At 37.4% G+C, this 13653-nt stretch overlaps 1 protein-coding gene across 2 annotated transcripts in view; it reads right to left on the bottom strand.

The window, feature by feature from the left end:
• Trim33 (tripartite motif containing 33) overlaps window positions 1-13653 on the bottom strand; it is a 70553-nt gene that overhangs the window by 6729 nt on the left and 50171 nt on the right. For both annotated transcript variants that reach the window (XM_021157624.1, XM_021157625.2), the window contains exons 12-17: window positions 10153-10285; window positions 8310-8373; window positions 6775-6934; window positions 4079-4428; window positions 2131-2254; window positions 497-571 (exon numbers count right to left, since the gene is read on the bottom strand). In XM_021157624.1, coding sequence (XP_021013283.1) covers window positions 497-571; window positions 2131-2254; window positions 4079-4428; window positions 6775-6934; window positions 8310-8373; window positions 10153-10285 — 906 coding nt within the window. The remainder of the gene's footprint in view (window positions 1-496; window positions 572-2130; window positions 2255-4078; window positions 4429-6774; window positions 6935-8309; window positions 8374-10152; window positions 10286-13653) is intronic.

The raw sequence follows: 13653 nt of genomic DNA, 5'->3' as shown, positions 1-13653 counted from the left end.
AAAAAAACAACAAAGAGCAAACAAACAACAAAACAAATAAGAGAAGTGCTTAGAGAGCTAACTAAAGAGACTGGAATGAGAGGTAAAAATAAAAAAAAAAAAAAAAAAAAAAAAAGATGTTGCCCCAAAAATATGAAACTTCAATCAGGCCGTTGTAAAAATTCTACCCATCTACTACTGCCTTACTCACATGTAAATCACACTTAATGATAAACTGGGTATTTCAAAATTCTATAATTCCTCATTACCAAAAATTTAAATTGATGGTAATGGGCATGTTAGTCTGATTAAATTTTATGTATGTAAAAACATCATACTGTACCATACAAGTATATATAACATTCAGTTAAAATTAAGTTCTAAAACAATGATGGGAGAGGAAGTATCAGAACACAGGGAGTCACAGGGTAGTGAAGGAACTTATTACCTGTGAGTACTAGTAACTACCTGTGTCTAAGCCACAGCCCACAGATTTCTTTACCAGGGCAATACTCACCGAAACAGGAACAGGCTCCTGGAATTCAATACTTAATTCATGGCAATAGAGGTAAAGCAGAAGACGTTCACATTTCTGGCCCCAAAAGAAAAAGAAGACAACGATTTTCTCCCGATGTTTTGGAGAATACAGCTACAAGGTGTTATTATAATAAACTGAACATTACTTTCCATATAATTGGTATCAAAGAGAATAATTTGCTTTGATTTAAAATTTGAAACTATGATCTATTCTACTGAGTTTTTATTCTAATAAAACTAAAATAATTAATTCATAGCTACAAAATTAAAAATGAGTCACAAAAACAACTTATAGTAAAGGGGTAAAGAAAATTTCACCATTAGTAGTCAATACAATTTCCCAAGGCAGGTAAGACCAATAAAACCTCTGCTTTTCAGACTACACTCAGGTTCAAAATGAACACGATCTCCCTCTCTCTGATCAAATTGCTAAGCCCTGTCAATCCCCCACACCCCACAAAGAACACCTTCCCTTTCATTTTTCCTTTTATCTTTTTTGAGAAAGGGTTTCACTATGCAGGTCTGACTTGTTTACAACTCCTATATAGACCATACTAGCCGTCACTGTGCTGCCTCTGCCTCCTGAGTTCTAAGCTCACATGATTCCCCCCCCCCCCCCAAGGGTTTCTCTGTGTAGCTCTGGCTGTCCTGGAACTCACTCTGTAGACCAGGCTGGCCTCAAAGTCAGAAATCCGCCTGCCTCTGCCTCCTGAGTACTGGGATTAAAGGCGTGCGCCAAAAAGAGCTATTACACTAACATTTAGTTTCTGCTTACTTAAACTTTAATGTTTATGTATCCTAAGCATATTCCTTCTCTTCACAGAAGAATTTTCAAGCATACATATTAGATTAGATTAGATTACAAACTTAATTCTAATTACCACAGAACTATGTGAAGGTATACTTGCCAGTAGATATCAGGGAAGGATGGGATCCGTGAAAATGTGAGTGAAATAAAAATAATTTGGATTTCATTTTTAACATGAGAAGCTATTAAAAATATTAAAAAGAAGTGGCAAAGTTTTTTTTTTTAAAGAAAAAGAAAAATTTAAATATAGAAAAACAGACTAAAGGAACAAGAGAAGAAACCAGGAAATCATCACCAAATTATCATAATAGTCTGCAGAAGGAATTGTGAATGTTTTAGGGTGATAAATATGGGGAGATGAAAGAAAACGGCATTATAATCACATGTGACTTTTTATCTTAAGAGATTTCTGGCCACAATAGAGTTGAACAGAGCAATAGGGAATACGAAGGAAGGACGTATTTGTCTGGTATTTGCTATTTTTTGAGGGAGAGGATCAGAAATCAAGATTTGAATTGAAACATATTAAGAGTGAAGTCTGGCCTGAGGAAACATGCCTGTAATCTCAGCATACAGAAGGAAATTGCTACAAATGCAAGCGCAGCTAGGGCTGTTATAACAAGGGTCTAATATCTTTTTTAAAAGTCTTAAACTAAAAATTAAGGCTTTAGAAGTCATAAGACGATTCATTAGATGACACAAAACCTACCAGGTCATACGACCGTTACACGGGGGTGAGGATTATATGGGTGGAGGAGGGATCACAACCATCACGTCTCTGTTAACAAGTCAGCTTTCACACTTACCCTTTGGTCCACAGGGCTTAAGCCCTGCGCAGTTTTCCCCTTCTTACTATGCTGCATATTATCACAATCATATTCAACTTCTGGTTTCCCAATATCTCTGCAAAATGTGCATATCCAGTCTCCACTGTACAGGGGAAAATTTGGCCATTAGTCCATGTAACTACAACAAAGAAGGCTCTTAGTGCAAGTCTTTAGGTTATTTCTTTCTCTCTCTCTCTCTTTTTTTTTTTTTTTTTTTTTTTTTTTTTGGTTTTTCGAGACATGGTTTCTCTCTGTAGCCCTGGATGTCCTGGAACTCACTTTGTAGATCAGGCTGGCCTCGAACTATGAAATCTGCCTCCCTCTGCCTCCCAAGTGCTGGGATTAAAGGTGTGTGCCACCACTGCCCAGCCCTAGTTCTGTGATAGGAAAACATTCATCATTTACTTCTTGAAGACCTAGTTGATGCCTTTAACTCCCATCACTGGAGAGGCAGGGATGGAGAAACCCTGGGGCTCATTTGCAAGCAAGCCTGGCCTTTTGAGGAGTTCAAGTAGGCAATGGAGCAGTAACACCCAAGGCTGTCCCCTGGCTGTCCCACATGTTCCCGCCATACATACAAAGAAAACAGTAGCGGTTACACAGTTACTTGAGCTGTCTTACAGTGTTCTCACGTGTATTAAATACATCAGCAACAGACCGAGGCTTTTCCATAGCCTTTCAAAAAACAAAACAAAGAACCTGCAGATGCAAACATGCACTTGTGTTTACAGTCATATAGACTTATATATGTGCTTATACTCATATACACTCCCTAAATTTTTAAGTCAGACAAAATATTTACTTTTGTTAAAATCAGGATTTCTACTGAATCATACATTTCATAAATTATTTGTTCATATCTTTCTTTTTCCCTGCCTATATATAGATATACAGTATATAGAGTAATGTGGGTAGATGAAAGTAAATTCTAATTCTAGAAATTTTATAGTTCATATTCCTAACTATCTGCTTTGAAAACTGGAAAAACCTTAGCTGGTTATGATGACACATGCCTTTAATCTCAGCACTAGGGAATCAGAGGCAGGAAAAGCTCTGTTGAGTTCAAGGTTAATCTGGTCTACATAGCATTTCCCAGGACAGCCACGAGCACATATCCTGTCTCAAAAAACAAAACAAACAAAAACAAACAAACAAACAAACTGGCAAAATCCTAATGTTCCAAGATATCACAACCCTAAGAAAAGGGGTGCAGCAAGACGGCAAGAAAGGAAAGGCACTCGCCAGTAAGCCTGATGATGAGTTTGAGTCCCCAGAACCCACATGGTGGAAGGAAAAACTGACTCTTGTAAGTTGTTCTGACCTCCATACATGTTCCACAGTACCTGTATAGCATATGCATGCAAATGACGACATACAGGTAACTAAGTAAGGTAATAAAAAGAAGGGAAACTCCCCATTAGATTACTAGCAAATCATACCCACTGCGATTTAGGCAGGTATTACAATCAAGAAAACAAAGACAAGCCAAAAAAATTATAAGGCACTGTTTATATAGCTAGTTTTCTTTTCCCATCTTAGTGTTTGAGATTGAACCCAGGGACCTCATGTATGCTAGGCACATGTTCTACTACTAGACTACATACATCCTATCAGCTTCATTATCTGTAGGGTTTTTTTTTTGTTTTGTTTTTTGTTTTGTTTTTCGAGACAGGGTTTCTCTGTGTAGCCCTGGCTATCCTGGAACTCACTTTGTAGACCAGGCTGGCCTCGAACTCAGAAATCCACCTGCCTCTGCCTTCCAAGTGCTGGGATTAAAGGTGTGTGCCACCACGCCTGGCTCTGTAGGTTTTTATTAAAGAATTTGATCTTTAAAATGGGATTTCTTTGAGGGAAGCCCTGAATAACTTTCTGTTGTATGTTTAGATTTGGGAATACCAAGAACGTAAATGAACTATTTTGCTGGTACCTTGGAAAGCTGAGAAGTGTTGGAACATGACAAGTAAGATGAAAGACCTTCGGACATTTCTCACAACACAAAAGATCCCCTCCATTCTGGCAGACGGCACACCAGTCTTCATTTGGGTCATCATCTTTGCTATTGCCATCCCCTCCAATCCTTGCCGACCTGTGCATGAGGTTTCGAATTGGAGACTTTCCATTAACTAGGTTACTGAATCCTGACTGTTTGCAGCTTTCACTGATATCTGTAGGTTCAGTTTTCACATGGTTCTCCAGGCCTGTTAATGTATCCAGCTCACTCTCTAGGTGAAGGTTAGTTGAAAGAGGTGGTGTCAAACTACTCTCAGGACTGCTCAACTACAAGAAAACAAAAACAATTTTTAAAAAATCATTTAATTCTTACATGTATACAGTAAACAAACATAAATATATAAGAAGCTACATGAATACACTTAATACTAAAATTCTTATTACGAAAATCACACTAGTGAAATAAAAGAATACAAATAACTTGCCATTACATATGCTGACATGATTTTGGGGGTTTTGTCCCTCTAATATTGGTTCACTTAGATGACTCAGAAATTAAACTATTATACACAAACAATCATACTTTTCTTATAGTTTATTACAATGCACTATTTTTCCAATCAAAACCAGTTACATAAGCCTTGTGGTGGTGGAGTCTACCTTTAATCTCAGCACTTGCAGAGGCAGAGGCAGAGAGGCAGAGGCAGGAGAATCTGAGTCTACAAATGAGTTCTAAGACAGCCAGAGCTACACAGAGAAACCATATCTTGAAAAACTAAATCAGCTAAGTAAAATTTGAGAAGTATTTTATACTACTCTTTAGCACACATATCTGAAATGAGAATTTTGGTTTCTTTAAAAAGCATAGAAATATTGTACAAATATGTTTTTATTTTAACCCCAGGTGTTGGACATGGGGCTGCTTTAGATTGTCCACAGCAGCTGACTATGATTTGCCTCATGCTCTAGCAGGGCTGTGATTAGGCCAGAAGCATATAGTTTCTATGATTCTATGACATTTGGAATTCTGGAGACTTTTCAGAGGGTATAAAATGCTGGGAATCCAAGAGGTTGCACAGATTGTTGGTCATGGTTTGTTAGGCAAAGAAGAAACAAGAAGAAATTAGATATCCTGATGGCGAAGATCATACTTGCCAAGGCACTCGATGCCGCTAATCAGCCTGGTATCAGTCTAATGATAACACTGCCCTTTCCCCTTTTGTTTTCTTCTCTCCTGTCTCATGTTAGGGGGCTGAAAGAGTGTGGCATAGAAGGATGAAAGAAAAAAGGACCCACAAAGCAAAAAACTCCTTTTATGCATATCATTTAACAAATGGAAGAATATAGCAAATAAAATAGATCTTGCACCACACCACCTATTTTTATGGGAGCACTTTCTTTTGTTTCTTTGTTTGTTTTTATGAGGCAGGGTTTCTCAGTATAGCCCTGGCTGTCCTGGAACTCACTTTGCAGACCAGGCTGGCCTCGAACTCAGAAATCTGCCTGCCTTTGCCTCCCGAGTACAGGGATTAGTGCCACCACCGCCCAACAAAAAAAAGATTTGTTTGTTTGTTCAATGTATGTGAGTACACTGTAGCTGTACAGATGGTCGTGAGTCTTCATGTGGTTGCTGGTTGAACTTAGGACCTTTGGAAGTGCAGTCAGCGCTCTTACCCACTGAGCAATCTCACCAGCCCGTGAAGTACTTTCTAAACTAAGAGTTTTAGTGGAAGAGATGTCATTGTTATAAACACTGAGCTAAAGTTGTAGCTCCATAATCCATACATTGCACCGAATATAGTAATATGCTGAGGTGCCTATTTGCCAATAACATAGGTAGAAAAGTAAAAAGCTAGGCAGAAAGAATAACAAAAAGGGAAATTTCTATATGAAGATGGGTTTGGACATTCCTTCATTCTGTTTTATAAACTGTATAAACTATTTCATCTAAGAAACTTTAGAATGGTTATTATAAGACAAAAGAGAAGTCTATCTTTGATCAATAATCTTTTGTATGAACAAGCTTAGTGATGAGCTCCTGGGTTACAGACAATAGTAAAGGTTCCGTTGTGGCCTTGAGATCCTATATGTTCACTGAGACCATTAATAGAACAGAATTTAGTACCATGGCATTAGAATTAACTAGAAATTTCTAGATAATACCAAGAAAATACATTAAGGCAATCAAGTCTTTTCTACTTAGAGCTGACTTTTTAAAAAATTAGATATTTTCTTTATTTACATTTCAAATATTATCCCTTTTCCTGGTTTCCCCTCTGAAAATCCCCTATCCCCTATTCCCCAACCCACCCACTCCCATTCCTGGTCCTGGCATTCCTCTATACTGGAATATAGGTATATTCCAGCCTTCATAGGACCAAGGGCCTCTCCTCCCATTGATGACCAACTAGGCCATCCTCTGCTACATATGCAGCTAGAGCCATGAGTCAGTCCCACCATGTGTTTTCTTTGATTGGTGGTTTAATCCCAAGGAGCTCTGGGGATACTGGTTAGTTCATGCTGTTGTTCCTCCTAAATAGCTGACTCTTAAGAGCAGAAATAGAAAAAGAAATACTTAGCTTGTGTCAGACACAAGAATTTAAAGACAAATAAATATGCCTAACTGAGATGGATGATCTGCTGATATCCCATCAAATCCTGGCGGGAGCTTACCATACAGGCACTCCTCCTGCCATCCTCTGTCTTCTCTTGTTTCACAGCTCCTGAAAAGCTGCATATCTCTTCTTCAGTCCCAGGTTCTTGCTTGACCTTCACCTGATCAGACTTGAAACTATGAGCACTTTTCTCAGCAGTTCTTCCTGATGATCCGCAGCTAATTAAGAAACAATAAAAGCCACGTTTGATTGTATAGCGTAACATGAAAGTACTATTTATTAAAGATAGAAGATAATTACCTCAAAAGCAAATATATATATCCAGTAATTTCAAATAATATTTTAAATGCACCCAGCAATTTGATCGCAACATACTACATGAGATCAACTATGGATTTTCCATGCGGAGCATCCTATAAGTGCATACATTTTAGAGCATTCCAAATGTCAGATTAAGGATGCTCAACCTGTAGCATAAAACATCAGTGATTGTGTCTCTTTATAGAAACAGTTTCAACGCTACCACTTAAAACATCTAAAGATTACAACATCAGCCTCACAATGGAAGATTATTTCGGATCTGAGGAGACTAAAACAAAAGGACAATAAATACACAGCAAACAATCTAGTACAATCTTTTCAGAATCAATAAAAGCAAAGTGAAGAGTACAGGTGCATGGCTAAAGAGGCCTATAAAAAGCAAAAAGGTTGGGCATTTAGTAACTGAGTTTTTTCACAGACATATTCTAAAGTAATAAATGAATATCAAAACAACACTTTTCAAACAGTAAAGGCACTTGCCACCAAGCCAAGCCTCAATTTGATCCCAAGGACCCACGTGGTAGAAGAAAACTCAGTCCCCACAAATATCCTCTCATCTACATACACCCGTGCACACCCATGCGCGTGCGCACACCACCTCCCTCCCCCAAATTTTTGGAGCTCAATGATCAGCCAGCTTATCCTGAGCTCCATGTTCAGTTCTCAAAAGGTAAGGTAGAGAAGTGAATGAGACATCTTATGTCAGTCTCTGGCCACGACACATGCACTACCCACGCGTACACACACCACACATACAAACAAAACATGCTCCCAAATGAACCACACACTACAACTGATGTATTCTTACTTTCACCAAATTAAATCTAAATTCTGATCAAATCTCTCATTCTTATTTTTTTAAGACTCTTTTTAAATTGTATGTGTATATAAAAAGGCGAATTAAATAACAATATGAGAGAAATAGAAACGTCTAGAAGAAGAACCTCTACATCTGCAAAAATAAACTATATGGAAATACATTTGCTGATGATAGTGTATAGGGCTTATTTTAGTGTTCATAAATTGGCAACTTTAATAACTGGATCTAAACAAAACAGAATAATCACAAGTAAAATGACACAATTTCCGAGATTCATTTCAAATAATCCAGAGAAGGCGAGAACAGAAAAGAATACAAAGGAAAGAAGACTGTGCAAAACTAATGCACTGATTGTTGAAACTGGGGATATGAAAATTAGTTTACTTTTATTTGAAATTTTTCTTATAAAAAAAGTTGTAAGTAACATAATACTGAAAATAAAAATTACTCACCTGCCTCGACTGCCAGTACTAGACGTGCTAGGGGGTCTCACAGGTGTGTGAGAATTGGATAAGCCTAAAAAACAGTATGACACACTGAGTATCAGAATGTTCAAACCATACGACCCAACTTAGAAATTCTTGTAAACCAAAGGCAGTTGGAAAATCAGAGATGGCAAATGTAATCATTAGTAGACAACCAGTTTCTGTCAGCTGAGCTCAGTCATGACTTTAGAATTCTCTTCCAAAACAATATTTCTCATAAGTAAAAAGCAGAAAATTGAGACAACTGTGACATCTTCATGTCATAAAATCTATATGGTAGCCCTGTACTCTCTTGATTTTAAAAAAACTGAGACAATGTTTCATTACAGAGCCCCGACTGGCCTTGACCTCACACTCACCCTCCTCCTGTCTAAGTGCTGAGATTACAGATGCACACAAATCAACCAAGTTCATTCTATTTCAGTGTCCTGAAAAATCTTTACTAACACTCAACAATGTAATTCAAAAAATGTTAATAAAATACCCCATGGGAAAACCCATGTTTAAGCTAGGCAGTGGTGGCACATGCTTTCAATTCCAGCATTTGGGAGGCAAAGGCTGGTGGATCTCAGAGTTCAGAGCCACCCTGGTCTTCAGAGTGAGGTCAAGGACAGCCAGGGCTACACAGAAAAGCCTTGTCTAGAAAACCAACCAAACAAAAACATTCATGTTTATATCAGAACTATTTTTCCTCCAGAAATCAGACATTCAGTTTTAGCTAGGAAACAAAACAAAAAAAACACATTTAGTTTACATCAAAAAAATACACTAAGAGCTGAATGTAGTTAGTGGCTGACTCTAATCCCAGCACCTTCGAACCTGAGGTAGAGTTTACCTACTTAAGTTAGATAGTAAATTCCAGGATAGCCTGGGCTACAATGTGAAACTTTGTTCCAAAAATCCAAAAGAAAAAAAGAAGAAAAAAGATCTAATCACAAATGACTGGACTATTACCCTGTGTGGCACTGCTCCAATCATGAATCTTGATTGTCTCAGCTGAAAACCCCTGAGAGCAGGAACAAGCAAACTGGGCTTTGAGGAGAGGACTATACTTTATAAATATTCTAATTGTTAAAAGCAAATTTAAGCTTTTAATTTTAAAATTACAACTTGAAAATTCATGTGGTTTTAACTTTGTTAAACAATTTTTTAATTTTGAAACTGACTTGAGTTAAACTTAAAAACTCAATTCATTATCCATACTGTAAAACATAGGCTATAAAAAGTTAATAGACTCCAAACTTAAAAAGTGAGTACAGCGTGGCTTCAAGCTTTAATGTTGTCAAAAGACAGGACATAGTATGTTGAGTAGTATCATATCCTTCAGTGAGATAAAGACTGTCAAATCATTTAAACATATATGCATGCAAAATGTGAAAAGTCAATAGACCTTGAGCAAAGCAAGTGCTCCTTCAGAATCCAAGTGGGTCTTGTTTCCTCAGCTAAGCCCTTGAAAAGCTTGGGCTACGCCTTTCAGTCCCTAACTGAATTTTACTTCTGGACACTAGACTGTAAATAACTCTTCCCCGAGTCTCCAGCTTGCTAAATGCTCTACAGACTTTAGACTTGCAAATACCCAATATCACATAATCATCTGAGCCAACTTCTTAATTCCTTGTCCTTGTCCTTCCTCCCTACATTTGTGTGTAAAGTGTATACACATATGGCATGTATCTACACACCGTCTCTTGCGGTTTTTTGTTTGTTTGTTTGTTTTTACCTGATTACAGATATGAGGAGACAGCCCTCATTCCCCCACCCCTGCGTTAAAGGGTTAAAAGCAATGAAGCAATATCCCTGTTTGTTTTACCTGAAGATCCAGGTGATAATGCAGAGGGTCCTGGGGAAGGATTCATGGTACTTGTAGGCTGAGGGGGTAGATGACTGCCTGAGATATATCTACTCAGTAGATTATCTAAACTACTTGAGCCAGCATCTTCCAACTAGAGAAAGATAAAAATAAATTTGCTTTGATTAAACTGATGACAAATGAATTAATGTCACTGTCTGTACTCACTTTACTATAAACTAACAGATTATTCAGTATCAAGTTCAACCTAACTGTAGCTTCCTTAGGTTATTCTGAGAACTCACACAGTCTGAGCTTATGTGACTGATCTTATCATTTATATTACATGACACATCTAGCTACTGAGACAAATTTAGTAATCCACCAAGCCCTGTCTGCCCAACTACAAAAACAGCTCTCATACACTGACATCGAACTTTAATTCCTTTTCTCAAAATTGTTGGAGCCCTTTGCCATCAGTCTCCCTCCCTCCCTCCCTATTTTATCATCCCACCATTCACACAAGGAGAAATACATGTCAAACCCCAACTTTAACCTTATCAGCATCCAGCTTGACAAAGGTACATCACTGTACACACAGGAAAGAAAAAGCCAGAAAATCTGAACTCATTTCATCTTAGAGGCAGTAGGACACCATCAGAGGATAAAGCAGGGCAATTCTGAAACACCCCCCACCCAACAAACAAACAAAACTAACATCAGATTCCTGTCTTAAAATAAGCCATCTTCCTGCAGAAAGTGGTGCTTATGTGAGAAAATATTTACATGAGAAGTAAAAAGACACTAAGTGTTGAGAGTATCTGAAAACCCACACTATTCCTAAGAAACTGTCAACTTATTATTTATTACTAGTGAATCTTCTCTTTATTCCCAGACTTGCTCACTGTTTCAACCTGTTCTTCAAACGTAGGTCAAAGTATATTTTTTGTAAACCTATTTTTTTTTTTTTTGACTTAAGACAAAACTGCATTTTGGAGAAAAGGGAATATAAACCAAAGCAGAACTGGAAACTAAAATGGAGCAGGTAAAAACTACAGACAGGGTAGGATCCTCTTCAAAAGCAAAAATGACAATTTCCCATTCAAAACAAAACAAAACAAAACCACCTCAAGCCAGTGACAAGTGAGGCTGAAGGTTAGAAGCAGAAATACTCAGACTAAAAAGTAATGGTAGTTCTGTCTATATACCCTTTGCTCACAGATCCTGGTTAAGCATCCATTTGTAAGCTCTACTACAGAATACTCAAGCTGTAACTCTCAAGTTAACTAGCAATAATCACTGAAGGTGGGAGCTCTTTTTGCTGTCTTTCCTTCATAGAGATTTACTAGTAATTTAGCATGTGCAAGTGCTTTGCTGCTGTTTATATACAGCATGTGTGTGTGTGTGTGTGTGTGTGTGTGTGTGCCTGCAGAGGTCAGAGGGAGGCACTGGATGTCTGAAAGCAGAGTTATAGGCAGTGGTGAGCCACCATGTAGGTGCTGAAAACATAGGGAACCATCTATCCAGCCCCAGAGAGAGTGCTGCATACCACATCAAAACAAATAGGGAAAATGGTAACCCTACTCAACTCCTTCAATACCTACCTTTAATATTCTCTACCTCTAACTTTGTTCTCTAATTAAATAGATGGCCCAGAAGTTGAGGACCACTGGTCTATAAGTTTTTTTGTGTGTAAGTTATTTCTCTAAGATAAAAATAAACCTGAATAGGACAAAACAAATGGACAAGAAACAAACAAAAGAGAGCCAAGAAAAAAAAAACAAACAAAAGAGAACGAAGAAAAGAACCTTAAGAAACATATACAGATGGAGAGGTACACATATTCACACCACTGAAACAGTTTATAGGAAACATTAAAGTGTGAAGCATTCTGGCTTCAATTTACTACCTCTTATTACCTTCTCATGAAAGCAAACTGTAATTTTTTTCAGGGATTTTCACTTTAGCACCCCGAGATGGCTCAGCCAGCAGAAGCCCATGCTGCACACTTTCCTTTTACTTCCCAGAACCCACACAAAGATGGGGGAAGAGAAATGTGACACCACAAATTTTACCTCTGGCTCCCATGTAACTGTATGGTGTGCATACACACACATATCATGCACAGTAATTTTTATATCCTCACTTTATTATTTCTAGCTGTCTTAATTACCAAGATAACAGCGTCTTAGTAAGAAGGCTCTATACAACAGTTAGTAATTCCTAACCAACTCCATTTTGCCTCTCTCCTGTACTTTACCATCTCTCAGTAGTGCCTTTTTATATTTTCAAACCACTGCTGATACTATTTTTACATCTAATACAAAAATCATCATGCTGACCAACCAAACCACACAGCTTATTCATGTACTTAAGTACAATTATTTTCTAGATGGTGTAAAATACGGAAATTTATATTTTGTATTAAACTTACTATTTGTACTATTCATTTAATTTGATTTATATTAATGCTGGATTTTCTATGTGAAATCTTAATGAAATTTCAGTTCCATTACATAATTTATTCGAATATCATTATAAATGGGATTGCCACAGACCAAAGTAGTGTTTTAGAACACATGACTGTTCTGGGCTTTTTAAACTATTCTTCTATTCTATTGCTTAATGATGCTACTCACAACACAAAGCCATCATTCATGCCTGCGATGTTGCCGATTACACAAACCTGCCATAGAACAAATTATGTGAAAGTTCAACAATTGTACACAGAACATAAAATCTGATCATGAAAATAATAACTGATACTGATATGTGTATATGTATTTACTATATTTTTTGTTGCTATTTTTAGTCCTTGTACGACAACTTTATAACCTGGTATGATAGTGCATGCCTTTATTCCCAGAACTTAGGCGGCAGAGGCAAGTGAGTCTGAATGGGGAGGACAACTTAGTCCACATGGTGAGTTCCAGGTCAGCCAGGGCAATAAACTGATGATCTGTCTTAGGGAGGGAGGGAGATCGGTTCCATGAACATGCTACATAAGGACTATACCATTGAGCCACATGCCTCACCCAAAATTTTCTGTTAAAAAAAAATACTTGCTGTCTAGGCTATAGCAGCAGCTTCATAAAATAAGTTTAACCATGCGAAGGGAAGTCCCATGTCCATCAGCAGATGGCCAATACAATGGTATGGTATTTTTGGAGGATTATTTTATTCTTTTTTGATATCATGTTTTCTCTGAGTTTTTAAAAAAAAAAAAACAAAAAAACAAAAAACAAAACAAAAAAACCCTTTAAGGTCTTTTGCTTATTTATTATGGTTACCAATTTTGTGTTTTTATGGGATTTATTTCTGTGGTGTGACTATGTGTGCCTCTCCATCTGTATGTATTTGTGGTTATTCCTTGGTTCTTGTTTTGTTTAGTTTGTTTCCCTGTTCATTTGTTTTGTCCTATTCAGGTATATTTTTACCTTTATCTTAGAGAAATAACTTACACAAAAAAATTGGTTATAGACCAGTGGTTCTCAAACTGTGGGCCGTGAGCCCTTTGGGGGT

Source organism: Mus caroli, chromosome 3 (genome assembly GCF_900094665.2).
Source record: "Mus caroli chromosome 3, CAROLI_EIJ_v1.1, whole genome shotgun sequence".
NCBI classification, from domain to species: domain Eukaryota; kingdom Metazoa; phylum Chordata; class Mammalia; order Rodentia; family Muridae; genus Mus; species Mus caroli.
This window is presented reverse-complemented; position numbering and strand designations above follow the sequence as displayed.